General features: G+C 53.1%; 1 protein-coding gene across 4 annotated transcripts in view; it reads right to left on the bottom strand.

Annotated features, from left to right (window-relative positions):
- The window catches only part of MAN1C1 (mannosidase alpha class 1C member 1), a 130,281-nt gene that overhangs the window by 32,136 nt on the left and 80,774 nt on the right, over nucleotides 1-17,371 (bottom strand). For 2 of the 4 annotated variants that reach the window (XM_057744650.1, XM_057744667.1), the window contains exon 1: nucleotides 1,832-1,940. The exons of the other annotated variants lie outside the window; for them this stretch is intronic. In XM_057744650.1, the coding sequence (XP_057600633.1) occupies nucleotides 1,832-1,897 (66 nt within the window). In that variant the 5' untranslated portion in view covers nucleotides 1,898-1,940. Of the gene's footprint in view, nucleotides 1-1,831; nucleotides 1,941-17,371 lie in introns of those variants that run through there. 4 annotated transcript variants of the gene reach the window in all.

Genomic DNA, 17,371 nt, shown 5'->3' with positions numbered 1-17,371 from the left:
GCAGCAGTTTCTCAGCCTCAGCTCTGTAGCCCTCAGGGCACACCCACGCTCATCTTAACCGTTGTTGTTTTCTTTCTGAAGTCTGGACTGCAAAGCAGGGGTCTTGGGGCATCATGCCAAGGAGCAGATCTGGGTTAAAATCCCACCTGAGCCACTCACTTGGCTTTCGAACTTCGGGCAAGATATTCAGCTTTTCCCTGCCCGAATGTCTTCATCCCGTGCAGGGTGGACGTGAGATGCTGAGTGGCGCAGGTGAGAAGCCTGCCCAGTGCCTGCCCAGGGCTGGGCACGGCTTCATGAAGGTGCCTGCTACTACCCCCCTGCCCCCAAGGGCTCCCTTTGGCATACTTCCCACATCGCGGTCTTTTGTGATTGATGACATCGGTGGTCATCTTTTTACCTAGGAGAGCTTTTCCATTAACACAGCACTTGCAAAGCTACTCTCTTTTGCCTCAAGTCCTTGGTGAAGTCATCCCTCCCACTTTTCAAATGAGAAAGCCCAGGCTCAGAGAGGTGGAGAGACCCCATCTTGCTCTCTTCCAGGGACACTCCCAATCTGTCGCAGCCTGCCTGAATGTCCCCAGGCTGCCCAGCCCTGCCACCACCTGGCCCCTCGGGCAGCTGCCCGAGGGCCGCCCTCTACCCACCACGTGCACAGGGCACAAGGTGGGCTATGGAGACCCTCCTTCCTTCGCCCGCCTCTGACGCTGTAGGAAATGGGAGGATTCTGAACTTCCTTGCCTCACACAGACTAGCAGAGGTCACAACAAGCCTCAAGATCGTCACAGTGATGACGACAGCACTTTATCTGCATCAGGCTTTATAGTGTTATACAAAACGCTTCTCACAACCCTCCGTGGTAGTCAAGCCTCACAAACCTGTGAATTAGGCACTATCATTGTCCCATCTCTCGGTTGGGAAATTAAGACCCAGGAAGGTTAAATGACTTCCCAGGCTGCGAGCCGAGCCAGAGGCTCTCCTGTAGTATTGCTGTCCCGGACTTTGCCCACGTTGTCTCTCTGCCCTGCTCTGGGCCGACATGGGCCTCTCCAGCAGCAGAGGTCTCCGTTCTGCCAGAAGCTGCGGGAGCTGTCCCCGTTCACAGCAGGGTCTGTCACTCGTGGAGCCCCAGATGGAGCCCAACAGTGTATTTTGACGTGACCCCTCCCCCTCCCCATCTGTCTCCATGTCTTGCTCCCCCAAACCACCTAAACAGCCTCTCCCAGTGGGGAGCTGAGACCTCCAGGATGGATCTGTTACTTTAGTCTGGGCTGGGAGATGAGTGGGAGAGGCATCTGGTATTTAAGGATTTTGTACCATCCATACACATGAGCATCCCCTCCCCAAGGCCCTGGTCCCTGACCAGGGAGGCCTGCAAGGCTGGAAACGAAGAGGGTTGCAGACCTGGTCATGGGCCTCAAACCAGAAGCCCCCTCGCCCCCTCACCTATCTCAAGAGGGCAGCATGGAGGTGGAGGGGGAGCTCCAGGTTAGGGCAGCTCCGAGCAGATAACCACTTCTCCCTTCCCGGAGTCGCTTCCCCTTTTGCTGCTGTTCTGCCTGGCAGGTTCAGTCCCAGAAGGGGCTTCCTGGGTAGGAGCAATGTGCCTGGCTGTCTTCCGTCCCTGGGAGTTCAGGCTGGTAAATACTCATGCACTGGCCAGGGCTGGGGGGACATTCCCCACCTTAGGTCTGGTCTCAGGGGAGGGGCCTTGGCACAGAGTGCATGGAACCCCAGTTCCAAGAGTGCTCTGCTGGGCAGCCTGGTGGGAGCTGATTGCTGACCTCTCGGGTCCCTTCTGGCCCTAATACCCCCGGGGTCTCTAACTCACCACGTTCAGGTGGAAGCTCTCTTCCACCCAGGCCTTGGCCTCCTGGAACTCCTCCTTCAGCTCCATGAGGTAGAGGGTGTCGAGGGAGTCAATGACTGTTGCCCCACTGAGGCCTCCTGCAGGCACAGAGGATGGAGGGCGTGACCCAGGGTCATTCTCATCCTTTCCACCCCAACCACACAAGCCACCATTCCCTGGCCTCCTCTAAAAGGCTGGGCAGGCTCCCAGGCATGATCCAGGGAGACTCCAGGGCCACCAGCCTTTGAAGACACATCCAGGACCCCGAGTCCCTGCACGGGCTGCTTCCTCTTCTGGGCAGCAAAGTGTGGGTGGGGGGTTGGAGAGACTGAGTTCAAGGGCTGAGCTGCTTCCCAGACCTTGGTCCACTCTTACGTCTGCCAGAAAGTCAGCCATCAGGGCCCATCAGCTGGGTGCCCACCACTTCTCTGTGATGCTGGGGGTGGGGCGTGGGGCAGGTGAACTGGCATTTGGTCTGCAGAATCGTAACAAATGTGCCAGTCCCCTGACTCTTCAATTCCATTCTTTATTCTATTGTAAGAAAAAAAGGATATTCATAAATATTTATCCGGGAAGGAATTTATTGCAGTATCATATAGAAAGGTAAAAGTTGGGAAAGAAAAACTCCGCGTGAGCCTGCACAGAATTAAGTCTGGCAGGAAGTGAGTCAGTGGTTGTTACCAAGTGCTGGGATTACAGGGGCTTTGTGCTCATGGATTATTATTTTTATAACCAGAAATTTATTTCTGTTTGAAAAAAAAAAATAAAAGGAAAGACAGTTCGGGCAAGCAAACCAAACAAATGCCCAAGCCAAAGATTCCATGGCCACTCTCGCTCTCAGCCAGTGAGTACACAAAGTGTGAGCTAAAAGGCCTGGCCCCAGCCACTGGGCCTTCGACCCTTGTCCTGGGAGTAAAGGCTGAGAAAGCTGTGCATCTTTCCACATCACAGGTTGGACAGGAGAGCAATGAGGAAGAACTTCACACATGGGACAACCAGAGCCTGGCTTGTAGAGGGTGGTGAAGGAGGAAAGGTGGGAGAAAAAGATGTGCTGGAGCCATCTGGAGGGCTTCCTGGAAGAGATGGCGTCCCCCCATCAACTCCTTACAATTATAGTTATCACAGGCAGCAGCAATTTCCTTTAGGGACTGGAGGGTAACTTAAGAGGAGTAATTGTTCCTTCAACGTCCTCCTTGTAGAGGCTCAAGGCATTGAGACGCACAGGCTCCCCCTTCCCCCAGTGGAGGCTAGAGCTCTCTGACAGGTGCTGAGCCCCACTTGAGCCTGAAGCACGGCTTTGCGGGCACTCCTGCATTCAGAGCCAGCGTCTAATCTCCTTAATTAGTGCTTCCCTCACTGCTCACTTGTGTTGACTTTGCAGGCAGGGAATTCTTGTGAAACTCAAACACTCAACCACCTCTCTAGGCTGGGCAAGGTCAGATAAAGGGCATGGCCTGGAAAAGGATGGGAGGGAGATCTGGGAGAAGCTGGGAGAAAGTGAAGTCTGGAGGTTAAAGACCCATTTCCAGAAGGGAGGGTTTGTAAGAGAGGAGGGAGGGGAGGGCTGGGGGACGCAGGCGCCTCCCAATCCAGAGACACGTGTCCTGGGATGGCTTCGGCATGTGGGTTGAAGTGAATTTCCAGAAGGTCAACCCCTTAAGGATTAGTAGGAAAACATACTGAAAGCCAAACAAAATTGATCTTTTCCTGGTTTATCCCGGCTGCTTCCCCTGTAGGTATCCAAGGCTGACCACGGTTCATAGGAACTCTTTATACTCTCCTGAGGTGCTCAGGCCTTGGGACACGGATGGGCCACACATGGACAGAGAGGGACCGAGACGTGCCCAGGCCAAAGGGAGCTGGCCTGGCGTCCGTACTGCTGGCTCGGACACCAGGGCCCCTTCCCGTTAATCATAGGGCCTCAAACCTGACTTAAGGGCCTGGAGGGATTTCTGAGATGTGGCTGCCTCCCCCCTAGACTTCATAGATGAGGACCCCTGAGGGGACCTGCCCAAGATTAGACCAAGGAAGGAGGGGAGCCCCAGGCTGGGCCACGTATAATGTATTTCCACAAGAGGGCCTCTCCATTTGCTGGGAAAACGGTTTCGGATCTGCTTGCTAAGCCCTGCTCCCGGGCGGAGGCAGAAGGCTGCTCTGACCAGTGAAGAGGAGAGACGCTCAAGCTGTGTGTCCTTCAAGGCCAAGGGAGAGGCAGCCCAGAGTATCTGATTTCTGGATGCTGCCGTGGGCTGCCTGGTGTTTTCACCCCACGGGCCCTCCGTCTCCTGGGCCGACCCTGAGCCCAGTGGCCCTGGGAGGGCAGCCAGGGCTCCGCGTGACCAGCTGTCCTTCCCAAACGCTCCCGAGGCAGCCGGCTGAAGAGGCAGCTCACTAAGAGATTTGCTGGCAAGGTTCTGCCCCTGCTCTCAGGTTCCTGAGTCCTCCTCTCCCTCCGCCCCCACCTACCACACAGCTGGGCTGCAGGCCAGTAAGGCACTTACTGGACAGCGTTCAGTTTCAGGCCACAGGTTGCCTGGCGGCCAGGCCGGGCAGGAGAGAAGGCCCTATCCCCAATTCAACTCTATCTGCACCTGCAACCGGCCTGGGGCAGCTCCCCAGGGAAAAAGACATCTGCCCATTCAGTCAACAGGCCCACAACTTGTACACAAAGAGCCAGCGGGGCACAAAGAGTCAGACAGGCAGCTTGGACGCGTCCCTGGGCCTGGGCGGAGGGGGCGGGGGGTTCCTGGGGAGCCCACCCTCCCAGCTCTAGCTCTCAAGGCTTGCTGTTCTCAAAGGCCAGGGTGGGACACAGTGAGGTCTGTTAAAAGAACACAACTCTGGGTTCAAATCCTGGCTTGGGCCAGCAACACATCTGCTCTAAGTGTCAAAGAGCTCATCTGTAACATGAGGTGTGAAGACCACTGGGCTGGGGTACCTGGGAGCCACTGAAGGTTCCTGAGCTGGGATAAAGGTATAATATAATGCCCAGCCAAAATATACCTGCTAAAGACATCTGTACATGCCTGGCACACAGTAAGTGCTGGACAAATCAGTTCGTTGCTCTTATTTCTGGGGTCCCTTAGCTTCCCTTGAAACACTGGCCTGGCTGGGGAGATGCGGGTTCAGATCCTGGCTCCATTACAAACTACGTGCCAGGGCAAGTCACTGTACCTCCCTAAGCCTCACTTTCCTCACCTGCAAAATGGAGATTACAGTAGGACCAACCTCCTAAGGCTGCTGGAGGGTAAGTGGGGGTGATGGATGGAAAGGAGTTGGCATGATGTTGGGTACACATGAACTCGTCCCCACAAACAGAAGTGTCACCCCCCTTGTCCCCAGACAGCCCCTCTACGAAGTCTTCTGGGTCACTGAGGCCTCGTGATACTCCTGCATTACTGGCCTCTTACCATCCTTGCAAAAGCCTTGACCCAACTTAAAGGAAAAGTGTCCTGTGGGTCCCACCTATATCTGATGCTGCGCCTTCCCACCCCTGACCTGGGTGTGCACCTGCCTCCAAAAGGGTCGACCTATCTCCCGACCCCTTCCTTCCCCTGTGATTCACCCTGTACATTGTTGCCTGACCTGTCTTTCTAAAACTAGATCCACTGTGCCCCTCCCCAGCTCAGGAACCTGTAACGGCTTTGAAGTACCCATGCAACAAGAGAGAGTGTGTGTGTGTGTGTGTGTGTGTGTGTGTGTGTGTGTGAAGCCCTTTGGGTCTGAATCCAAAGGATCTGGCTAATATCATCTCCCATCAAGCTCTGCTTCCTGGACACAGGCTGCATGCTCTGGCCTCCCTACCTTTGGATGTGTGGTCTCTGGACTGTGGTTTGTATCCCCTCTGTGCATCTCAGCACATGCAAAGCCTACATCTTCTTCAAGGTCACCTCCCACTGGCAGCCTTCCCTGATTGCACCCAGCCAACCTCCTCTTGCCCAGAGAGCTCCCATAGCACTTTCTCAGTCTTCCTACTCAGGCGCCCTCCATTCCTGCCCTGCACTGTGGGGCTCTGTCTCAGCCCCTAACTAGACTGTGAGCTCCTTGAGGCCAAAGTTTCCCATCACTTCTCTCACACCCCTTCCCTGCCTGGTCTCCAAACAGCCCCAAAGGCCAGGGCCCCCAACCCCAATGCCACTCACCATTTCCTACAACCTCAGCACATGGCCCGACTTCTGTGACTCTTCTACGAACTTTGCTAGGAATCGCCTTCCCCATTCCACCTTCTCCTGCGGGGTCTAGAGCCTGTCTAGTACCTCCTTGCCCGGGAAGCCACTGTGATCCTTACCCCACGGTATGCATGGAGTCTCACCCTCCCTGAGAAGTCTTCCCCAGCCCTTCAGGGCCCACCCTCCATGCCCCTACTCTGTGAACCCCCATCTCCACGACAAGTGCTCCATTCTCATCACTATAAAAGAGTCATCCTCCGTAATAGCAGGGGCTTGGTCTGCAGCAGAGTCGTCCCCATGCTCCAGAGACAGCTGCCAGTGGGGCTGGGCAGGCTGGAGGGCAGGAGACCAGGCTGGCCGGTCTCGGGCACCTGCACTGACTCCCTGGCACCATGCTCGCTCTGTGTTGGGTCTTGGCCTTTGGGACCCCATTCTTCCTCTTGCTTCTCCTTCTCACCCTGTGGTTGCTTCTTCCCAGTCTCCTTTGCTGGTTCTTCCTCATCCCCAGGCCTCTAAAGACTGGGGTGCCTGGTGCTCCATCCACGGGCCTCTTCTCTGTCCTCCTTCCTTCCCTTAGTGATTCAATCTGGTCTCACAGCTTAAACACCATCCACATGCTGATGATTCCCAGTTTTAAATTTCCAGCCAGGACCTTGACCTCAAAGCCCAGACTCCCTATCCAACAACTCCCTACTCACATTTCCACTTGGAGGTCCACAGACATCTTGCCTTTAACTTGTCTGAAAGCAAATCCTGCTCCTCCCTCCAAACCTGTCCCTCCCACAGTCCTCCCCGCTCTGTGAATGCCAACCCCCTCCTCCCAAGAGCTGTGGCCCCAAGCCCTTGACTGCATCTCTTGCCCCTACACGTGGTCCCACAGCAAATCTTGGTGGCTCTATCCTCACAAGAGTTCCAGCCTCCATCCACTCCTCACCTCCTCCGGGCTTCCACCTTCAGAAATGCAAGTCATATCATGCCATTCCTCTGCTCAAAACTCCCTCAGGGCCAGCCCCTGACCCAGAGGCTGTGATCTGGCCCGGCTTCCTCTCCCCGCCTGGCCTCCCTCCCTCCACTCCAGGTGCTTGCTGCTTCTGGAGCCCTCCAAGCTTTAGAGCCTTGGCCTTGGCACTTGTGCTCACTCTGCTGAAATAGCACCCCCATCGCTCTTCCCAGTCCCTCTTTATTTTTTCTCAATGCCTTCACCCCTAGCAACGTTACACACGGGTCTGCTTCCCTATGTGCTAGCTGTCTTCCCCCACGGAGCGTAAACTCCTGGAGGGGAGAGCTCTGCTTTGTGCACTGCTGTCCTCCACTGCCTGGAACATTTTCACGCCCACCGCAGGTGCCTGACAAGGATTTGGGGGTGAAGGGTCCCTCCCCCCGGGCAGGGACGGCTTCGAGGGTGCTGTGGCTCACTCTCGCCTCTCAGTGCCCAGCTACAGTCTGGCACCCAGAGGCATTAAAGGTAAACGTGTCGGTGGAACAGACGGAACCTACTGCGCGGGCATCGGCAGGGACCACGTCCAGGGTAGCTTAACGGACTGCTCTAGGGGCTGGTGCCAACAGACGGAGGAGACCCTCCCAGCAGGCTGCGGCCGGGTCGGCCAGAGTGGCCGAGTGTGTCCACACCAGTGCCCTGCACAGAGCTATCTGTCATGCGTGTCGGGCTCTACAAGGGAATGGACCCTGGGCTCCCATTACCTCCTCCCCTGGGGGCTGCCCGGCCAGGAACCCCTCTGCCCTGCTGGACTCTGGTTTGTATCCCCTCTCCTGACTCTGCTGTATTAATGATGACGAGGGAGGTTTTTATGTGACATTATATTAGCAAAGAGAAATGGGTCAGGCTGGGCAACATAAGCCCTGGGAAGAACATTTAGATAGAAAAAAATCACCCATGGCGTAGCCTAGTACCGCAGTATCCCCAGAGCCAAATACTAATGGTTGCATTTAATTTGATGATATAATCCACAGAGACTTTTCTTAATCTGTAAAGAAACAACACAAATGTTTTTCTCAACTTCCAAAGAAACCAGTGTGGCTGTGGGGCAGGTTGCAGTTCCCAACGATGGACGCCACAGGATGTCCCAACCCACAAGAGGACCTCTTCCCACAGCTCTTCTCCTTGAGCCTGTGTGGAACTTTGTGACTACCTGGCATAACGACATAAAGCAAAATGGATGATGTGCTAGTTTCCAGGCCCAGACCTTAAGAAACAGGCAGTATCTCCTTCCCGTTTCTTGGAATGCTGGTTCTCGGGACCAGCCACCACCCTGTGAGGAGGCCCAAGGTAGCCCACAAGCAGAGAGCACGTGGAGAAGCCGTACGTATGTCTTCTGACTGACAGCCCATCTGAGGTTCCAGCCAACAGTCTGCATCCATTCCAGACACGAGAATGAAAAAGCTTCCAGAAGTTTCCAGCTGTCAAGTCACCCTCAGCCTTCAAGCCTTCCCAGGTCACGACCCACATATCCTGGCAGAGAGACAAGCAGTCCCGCTTGTCCACTGTGCCGTTTCTGAATTTCTAGCCCACTGGATCTGTGAGCATAATAAAATAATTGTTTTAAGCCAGTAAGTTTTGGAATAATTTGTTATGCAGCAGTAGCAGCTGGAATGTTCTGCCACATGGATTTCTATGAAGATGAATTAAAGCGATATCCCCACTAGCTCAAAGTACCTTGTTTAAAATCATATCAGGTCTTCTGGCTGCATAAAACCTTCTTAGGGATTAGGATCTCTCCACTTTTATCAGGTCTGGGTTATTTGTTTGTTTGCTTGTTTTCCTCCAATAGGAATATTTTCCTTGAATCTTTCCATGACGGTCATTTCCTGGATCACATAAAGTTGTGTTCAGGGGCTGAGTGTCTCCAGGAAAATGTTTCTTGGCGCCTGTGGAAGGACTAAAGATATTTTTAAGGAACTATTCCTGGAACCCAACAGAATGCTCTTACTAGAGGCTGATTAATAAAAGGTGATCAGATCTGCCCATGTCACTGCCCTTCAAAAAAGCCCTCCCCTCCTGTTCTCCCAGTTCAAAGTCCTGGGCACAGTGTGCAGGGTGCCTGTGGTCCCGGCCTTGGCAACTTCTCTAGTCTCACCTCCCTCCTGCTCTCTTTGCATGTGATGCGCTGCCCAGAGCAGACCACTGGCAGCTCCCTGAACACCCTGCAGTGTCTGCTGATACAAGACCATTGTGTCTTCTCTCAGATGTTCCAGAGCCACCGGGCAGAGCTGACCACTCCCTCCTTTGCTAGCCTGCCTTGCTCTGCCGCAGGTGCCTCCGTCACAGCACGGTTCGCACTACATTGTACATCTTTGCCTGTGAATCCCAGAGGGCAGTAGCTGGCTCTGACTCTTCCCATGAGCCCTAGCATCCGTCCCCAGGCAAGGCACCGAGGAGGCAAGAACAAATGGCTGTTGAATGAATAAATGGCTGGTGGAAATGCCCACAGCGCTTTCTTAGGGATTTCCAAACACCTTACAAGGCCTCTTGGCCTTGTAGAAAACACACCACTCATAGTGGTGGCCGGCATCCAAGGAAAACACCGTCAGAGGGACAAGATGGGCAGCTGCAGACGTCAGGGCCCTGCTGGAACTAATGGCTTCGTCCACCCTTCCCAAACAGATGCCACGCTTTGCTGCCACGGCCGGCTGGAGAATGTTTGCTGCGACCGACCGCTGGATGAGGTTCACTGCGGTGAGTGGCCAGACGTGGTTCATTAAAGCAGTCTCCTGGACAGGGTCCCTCACTGGAAAAAAGGATGTATTTTAAAATGTTCATGTTTTGTTTGTTTTTAAATAAGAGCTGAGGGTGCAGTCTGACTTGGAAACTGGTATTCTAAAAACTTCCCTGCGGCAGTGCTCTGAATGGCTTTTTATCTCAGAACATCTCTGAGAGAAGAAAAGGCAGGTGGAGAAATTAGAACCCAGGATGCTCCAAAGTCACACAGTGGCTCAGGGCAGAACTGTACCCAGACACCACCTTCAGAACACGTGACCTTATATCATAGGTTTGGTTATCCCAGCTTCATCCCTTCCCAGCTGTGTGACCTCAGGCAACCGACTTGACCTCTCTGGGCCTCAGAAAAATGGGACACAATGGGGTCTCCTTTTCAGAATGGTGTGGCCACTTCAGATGAATGAATACAAAGAGCACTCAGCAAGTACTAAGTACAATAGAATTTGCTACACCCAGCACACAGTAGGTGCTCAATGCACAGGGCTGTAACCATAAGGCTCAGTTCCAGCAGAGGAAGGCAAAGCTAGGATCCACTGCAGATCAGGCAGGCAGGAGGTGTGGCTTCTCAGGAAGTCAGGACCAAGCTGGGGAGGCACTGTGGCATTTTTAACACACCTCTTGCCTCAGTGGGAAGATAAGCAAGAGCTGGAGCCCTGGCTGCTCACCTCAAGAGACACTAAGGCCTACTGCTGCTATGGGAAGCTCCTGAGGGCAGACCCAGGTTCCTTCCATACTCTGGCTTCTACCTGCAAATTAGATGCTTGCTCAGTACTGTCCCTTCACTTCCATGGGAAGGGTAAACATCCCTGTCCCACCAACCTTGATCTTGTCGATGCAACCTGCTTTGGCCTCATGGTGGGTAGGGAATTAAAATTGGCTCTGACTTTAGGCTCAGCCATGAGACTTGCCAATGGGATTAGTGGATGTGACTTGAACAGAGGTTTGACATAAGCTTGCCTGGGCGGGTTTGCCCTCCTACATGCCCACCTTTCACCAGGAGAAGGACAAGTCTCAAATAGTCTCTCGTCCATGAAGGATGAGAGATGGGTGGAGCAGACCTGGTCCAGCTGAGCACAGCCTAGATAAACCAAAGCCCAGCCTACCTGTAGCTGCATGAACAAGAAATAAATGCTCAATGTTGTCTGCCACTCACTGTGGAGTAATTCGTTACATGGCATTATTCTGGAAATAGCTGACTGATATAATGCCCTTCCATCCCTATTTCTTAACAGTCTTATGTTTTCCATACTCTAGCTAGACTACAGATTTTATGAGGTCCACTCTCGCCTTCCAGCCCTTTATTCAAGCTGTTCCCTCTGCTTGGAAGGCCCCCCTCTAACCCAAAATGTCTCCACAAATGTCCAAACCCAACGTCTACTTTAACTCCTGGAGAAAATGCTGCTTTCTCCATGAAGACATATCTGATTGCCCCACCTGGACCTGAGGTGGGTGAACTTTTATTGAAATAATTTCTTTTCAGCTTTCATTATAGTAATCTGTGTCATCTGTGTCTTTTTCTCAAGTCCATCTCAGGCAGTGAGTGTCTTCAGGGCTGAATCTAAGCCTGTTTCAACATAGCCGGCACAGGCCCTGTAGAGTAAAGGCGTCGTTGGGATCTACCAAATGATGCCCTTCTCCCACTGCCTCACACCTGGACGAGGAAGCCTCCAGAGAGCCAGCGCCCTCACCAGAGGCTGTACGAACATGGTATGAGGTGTAGGAGGGCACAGACCAACTCCACGATGCTCTGAAATCCTGGCCCAGGGCAGACACCCAACCAACATTCACTTGTGGAATGCGGGATTCTCGTAAATGCCAACCACACAGGTTAACAAGAACAACTGCAGACACTGCTGTGTGCCAGGCACGGTCTTATATGTTTACACACATCTGTTTTAAACCTCATGAAAACTCCACCATTGTCCCTCTTTTACAGATGAAGATTGAAACTTCAAGGAATTAAGTCGCTTGCTCAAGATTTATTCATTTACCTAAAAAAGTATCTTGGACTTCTCCGGATGTGCCTGGGGCTGGAGTACAGTGAGGAACGGACGCTCCTGGTCCCCACCCTTAAGGAGCTGAAGGTCTGGTGGGGGAGAAAGACACCAACCAGGTATCACATGGATGACACCTAGTTACAAAGGACCGCATGCGATAAAGGGAAAGAGAGCAGGTGCATGGTCAGGAGAGGGCGGCATTTGAGCTGAGGCCCGAAGGAATCACAGGAGGAAAGAGGGGGTTGGGCAGGCCAGGCAGATGCACAGCAAATAGAATGGAGTGGGGCAGAGAGGAGGTGTGAGTTGGTGAAAAAGAGGGAACATAGTGGGGGGGGGGGGTAGTGTGCAGATCACACAGGGCCGTGGGGGCTCGGGGAGGCTTGTGTGGATGGCTTAGGGACCCAATCTGCCTGGCGTTTTAAAGTGCCACTCAAGCTGCTGTGTGAAGAGTGTCCTGGAGGGGGACCCAGTGGGGACTCCACGGTGAGTAGTTCAGGGAGTTATCCATCTTGGTTGGTGAGTGCCCACTAGTCACTTAGGATGAGAAGAGAGGCAGGGAGCACCTGGGCCTGTGCGTTGAGGTCCCTTGAAGGCAACTGGAGATGCCCCCCCAGCTGGTGGGGAGCTGTTTCCCAGTCCAGGGGCAAGAAGAATTAACCAAGAGCACGGGGCACCATCAGCCAGTCGCCTCACTTCAGCCCTGTTGGGGGAGCCTCCAGCTGCCCCCTGAAAGCGCCAGGGCCTCCCAGGCCCACGGATGCAGGGTCACAATGTCATCTTGGATATACATGGTGGCCACACAGAGCTATGCATTGATCATGGCAAACACAGCCTGTGGACCGGAGCCAAGAGGCACAGATGTGTGGCTGTGATAACAAGATGAATGATGATTACTGGAAAGGGGAAAAGCAAGGAAATCAAAGAGGCCCTATTCACCCCAAGAAACAGACAGAGACGGCAGAGGCAGTGCTGGGAGAGCCTGGTACAGAGCTGTGCCCCAGCGGAGGGTCCCCTTAGTCGCTGGGATGGCTGAGCTGCAGGGGATGAGCCAGCAGAAGGGCCAAGCCCTGGAGCCACCCTTACTAGCTGCCTCAGTTTCCTCATCTGTACAATGGGGACAACCATACCTCCACCCTGCAGAACCATCCTGAGGGTCAGAGATCACATAGCGGCTGCGGCAGACGCTCCTCGGCCAGCCTCAGTCGAGCCCGTGTGGAGGCAGATGGAGGCACCTCTTTAAAAAGCCTCCCAATGACCCTGTGAGAAGGGAGCAGTTTATGCTGCTCTTCTCCAGATGGGGAAACAGAGGCTGAGAGAGGTCATGTCAATTCCCCAAGGGTGATGAATGGGGGAGTCAGGATTCAGCGCAGCGCGGAGCTGCCTCTGAGGCGCCACATCTCACTGCTCTGCCATCCTGCTCCCATGCAATTTCTGGGAAAGTGGCCAGGTTCAGAGGGTCTGAGAGGGCCCCAGGGAGGTGCCCATAGCCACGGGACCCCCAGGCCATCTCCTCAGGGTCTGGCAGCACCTCCCACCTGCGGGCTGGAGCAGTGCCTTCTATAGCAGGCACTGCCAGTGTGAGAGGAGCTGGCGCCTGTCCCTGCAGGAGCCCTGCCTGCGATGCCCAGCCTCCGTGAAGACTTCCCAGATCCCAGATACCAAAGGGAGTGAGGCTGGCCTTATGCCATTTGGGGTTCCACTGCTGATCACCTGGCCAGGCCATCTCACAGGAGGGGCCATGTTGGTCTGTCTCTCTAACAGGCAGGAGCCTGGAAGGCAGAGATGTTCATATTCATATGGGAACCATATTCATCTTGGAACCATCTATGATGTTGGGTGCCCACTAGGGTCTGAGTAAACGTACACAGAATTAACCTGGAGAGAGAACTGAGCAAACACGAACAGAGGCCAGACCAGCTGGCCCTCTCCCCATAAGGCCCATGATGGCCTTACTTGATGCACCCTCAGCATCCAGGGAAGAGGAGGGGGCCGGCTTGCCCTCCTCTACAGACCAGAGACTTTCCCTTTGTTTAATACACAGGCCCCTTCCAGAAGCTAATAGAAGCCACCCTAACCCCTCTCCTTAACTGAAGGGACACCTGAATACATTTTACACAGAAAGTCACACAGGCTTCCCATTGGCAGACCTACCTGTGTTGACCACTTAACTGAGATGGGGAGTCTCTGGGCATATTTTTATTTCCTACAAAGGATGAGGTGAGGAGTTTATTTTGGAGGCAGGGAGATGTAGAACAAAATTCTACTTTACTGTTCCTAGCTGTGTGATCTCTGGTTAGCTACTTTACCCACATAAGCCTCAACATCCTCATCTGTGAAATGGAATAATGTCAGATAATGCACATTATTAGAGAGACTGCACTATTTGGTGGACAGGGTTTTTTGTTTTTTGGGTTTTTTTTTGTTTTTTCTTTAAATGTAAATAGGCTGCAGGAGGTGCCTCTGAGTTACCTTTCATTTGATTTTGTTTAATTTTTTTAAATAGTCAGAAGTGATATTGGAAAAAGCACAGGCTTCTAGTCAAAATATTTGAGCCTTGGCTCTGCATATTACCGGCTGTGTGGCCACAACCAGGTTGCTTAACCGCTCTAAGCCATGAGTTTGCATCTGTCAAAAGGGACTAATGACACCCCCCACCTGCCCCTCCCGAAGGTGTGGGTGGCTTGGATGTGACACAGAGTCTGGCAGAAAGAGGGAGTAGGAGGGGAAGGGTATGTGCATGGGCTGAACAGGGACAGGCCCCTCACCCACCTGCCCACATCCACCCTCTCCTCATGCCTGGCATGACAGCTCTGAGCATGTTTCCTGGGTGAGAACTGCCTCTGTTTTAGATCTGGAGGCCAACGCAATTCACAAATTCAGCAAATGTGCCGCGGCCCAGAAGACAGCTCCCTCTGCTTCAGAGAAAACACACAGTTCAATTTCCTAAAGATCGAATCCCAGGAGCCTTTCAAGGCCTTCCCGGCGAGAGCAATTCTCGGAACTCGGAAGGAGCCACCCTCATGCAACTAAACAACTAAAGCCCAAGTATTTGTCATTCTCAGCAAAGGTTTGTGAGGATGACTGAGAAAATGAAAAAAGAAATCTGATTTCAGCAGCAGAGTTTTCAGAAATATATGGTAATCCATTTTTGTCAATAACCACGGAAGGCACAGATCAAATCATTAAAAAGCCATCGTACTTAATCATGCACGGAGAAGCCTGGGCTGTGCCTCAGATCATTTTCAAATGGTTTCAGGTTAACTTTCAAAAACTGACAGGCAAGCAGGGAGGGGATTATGACAGATGATAATCTGAGGAATGTCTGGTTCTGGTTCTTGGAGGATGAGGGATTTATTTGAGAGAAAACTGCCACCCAGACCTCGGCATGGTGGCAACGGTGAGGGAGATTCTAGGACGGATCAACCGTGACTTCTGCCCTCAGGGAGTCTGCAGCTGCTTTCTCAGAAAGACAGCAAATTCAGAGCACACTATTAAGTCAGCAAATAATTGTGATGTATTGTGGCAGGTGCTAATAAAAGGCGGAAGTTTACCCAGTGGTTACGTCTCAGCTGTGAGCATACAGACCTGGGTTTGGAATTGTCTTTGCCACCCACTGTGTGACCTGGCGCAGGTTTCTGCATCTCTCAGAGACTCGGGTTCCTCATCTGTAAAATGGGATAGCAGCTCAAAGGCTCGGGAGGTTATGAATGAGTTCATTCCTATAAAGCCTTTCATGTAGCACCTGGTACACACTGAACTCTCAGTCAGTGCTGGCTAAGCAGCTAACTCTGCTGAAGGAAGCCTCACAGATGACCTCTGATTGGGATCAGGAAGGACAAGCAGGAGTCTGCATGCAGGGTGGATGGTTGGAGGAAGGACATTCCAGGCAGAGGGCACAGCACGTGCAAAGGCCCTGAGGTGAGAGGTTGGTCAGGGAGGAGCACAGGGTACCTGGGGAGGGGACAAGGGAGGGAATGCTACAAGCTAAGCTGGAGTCCTCCTGTGAAGGTCAGTGAATGCAAGGTTGAGGAGTTTGGACTTTATTGAAGGCTAGGATGGTGTTTGTGACCTCAAAGGGTCAGGAACGTCCTGTGTCTCCTTGCAGGTCTTAGTTCCTGTTGGTCACTTGTTGACTTCTAAGTGACCACCTCCCCTCAAACTCTGATCCAGGCCCCCCCGACTTTGTTGAAGGAAAATACCCTCTATTAGGCCCAGCAAAGATCTTGGTTCCCTTCTAAGGAAGGCAGAGCCGTTGCAGGGAAACTACTGTACCTATTCAGGAACTACATTTCCCACCTCCCTTGCATTTAGGTGGGGCCCTGTGACCAAGTTCTGGTCAATGGAATATGGGTATAAGTCACATACATACTGAGACCTGGTCCATGAAACCTCCTGTGGGATCCTCTAGGGCTGAGGCGACCTTGGGAGTCACAATCTGAAACAATGGAGGCTCCATTGCCCTGGGTCCCTGAGTGGCTGTGATGGGCTGAGCTTCCTCCCCCGACCCCATCAATTTGACTTTACATGAGCAAGAAATAAATGTCTGTTCTTGATCCAGAAGAAAAATCTCTGGGCTTATCTGTTATAGCAGCTAGCATTACCTTAAAATAAATATACCCGTTATACAGAATGACCTTGGGCTCTCTGGGCCTCAGTTTCTTTAATGAAGATTGTTGTGAAGGGCTAGTAAGATGACAAATGTGAGTGATGCTCTGTAAGCAGGGAAGAGCTACTGAGATGCATTCATTGCTGGGTTGTGGCTTCAGTCTCTCCGAGAGCGTGAAGGGGAGGGGACTTTGTACAGCCCTTGCTGAGGCAGGGGGAGTACAGCCAAGGGCTTGGAGAAGCTCCAGGCAAGGGGTCCAGATTTATCAGCAGATCCTGACCCAGACTGGAGATCCTCACTCCAGGCTTTAGTTCTGAGATGCTCCCCAAATGCCTGAGCTCCCTGGGGGAGGGGTCTGGGGCCTGGCTTCTGTCTCCTGGTGGCTCGCCTGGGAAGGAGCCAGCCCAACCTTGCTGATAACTTGTTCCAGCCTCTCACAACTCATTAACAGGAAATTGCACGCCCTGCCAGGAAGATGCACGTCTGATTTTTCAGACATGTCAGGCAGACACTGTTATCAAAACCTTGTCATGTCTCTGCATAGCCCCACATCCTCCTGCTCTGGAGTCCTCCTGTCAGGCTCTGTGCTCGGGGCACACGCTTGCTGTCTTTGGAGATTTGAGAACCTCAGTCTGTGTTCTGACAGCCAGTCTGGCGGGCAGCAAGGGCTCAGGATGGAAGCCTGCATTGGTGGTCGAGGCTTACCCTGCACCCCATCCCTAAGCAGTCCTGCACTCCCAGCCCAGGACTGATGCTGAGACCCCGTAGGAAGATACAAGGAAGGCCTGAGTGGTATGTGATGTGCTGAGCTGGATCTGAGCAACGGCAAATTTAACAGGGCCCTGATCATTACGTGTCCTTTTGCTGAGGGGGTGTTCTCGCCCATAGCTTGGAGGTAGGGATGGAGAATGTCCCACCCTCAGCTTCTGGAGCCTGGAGTCAGGGGCAGGACCATCTCATCCTGTACACGTGGCCCCGTGGCCCCATTCTCAGGCAGGTGGATGCAGACACTGA

The sequence above is a fragment of the Hippopotamus amphibius genome, chromosome 1 (genome assembly GCF_030028045.1).
Source record: "Hippopotamus amphibius kiboko isolate mHipAmp2 chromosome 1, mHipAmp2.hap2, whole genome shotgun sequence".
Classification (NCBI taxonomy): Eukaryota; Metazoa; Chordata; class Mammalia; order Artiodactyla; family Hippopotamidae; genus Hippopotamus; species Hippopotamus amphibius.
Note: the sequence above shows the minus strand (reverse complement) of the source record. Positions and strands in the feature narration are given on the sequence as shown.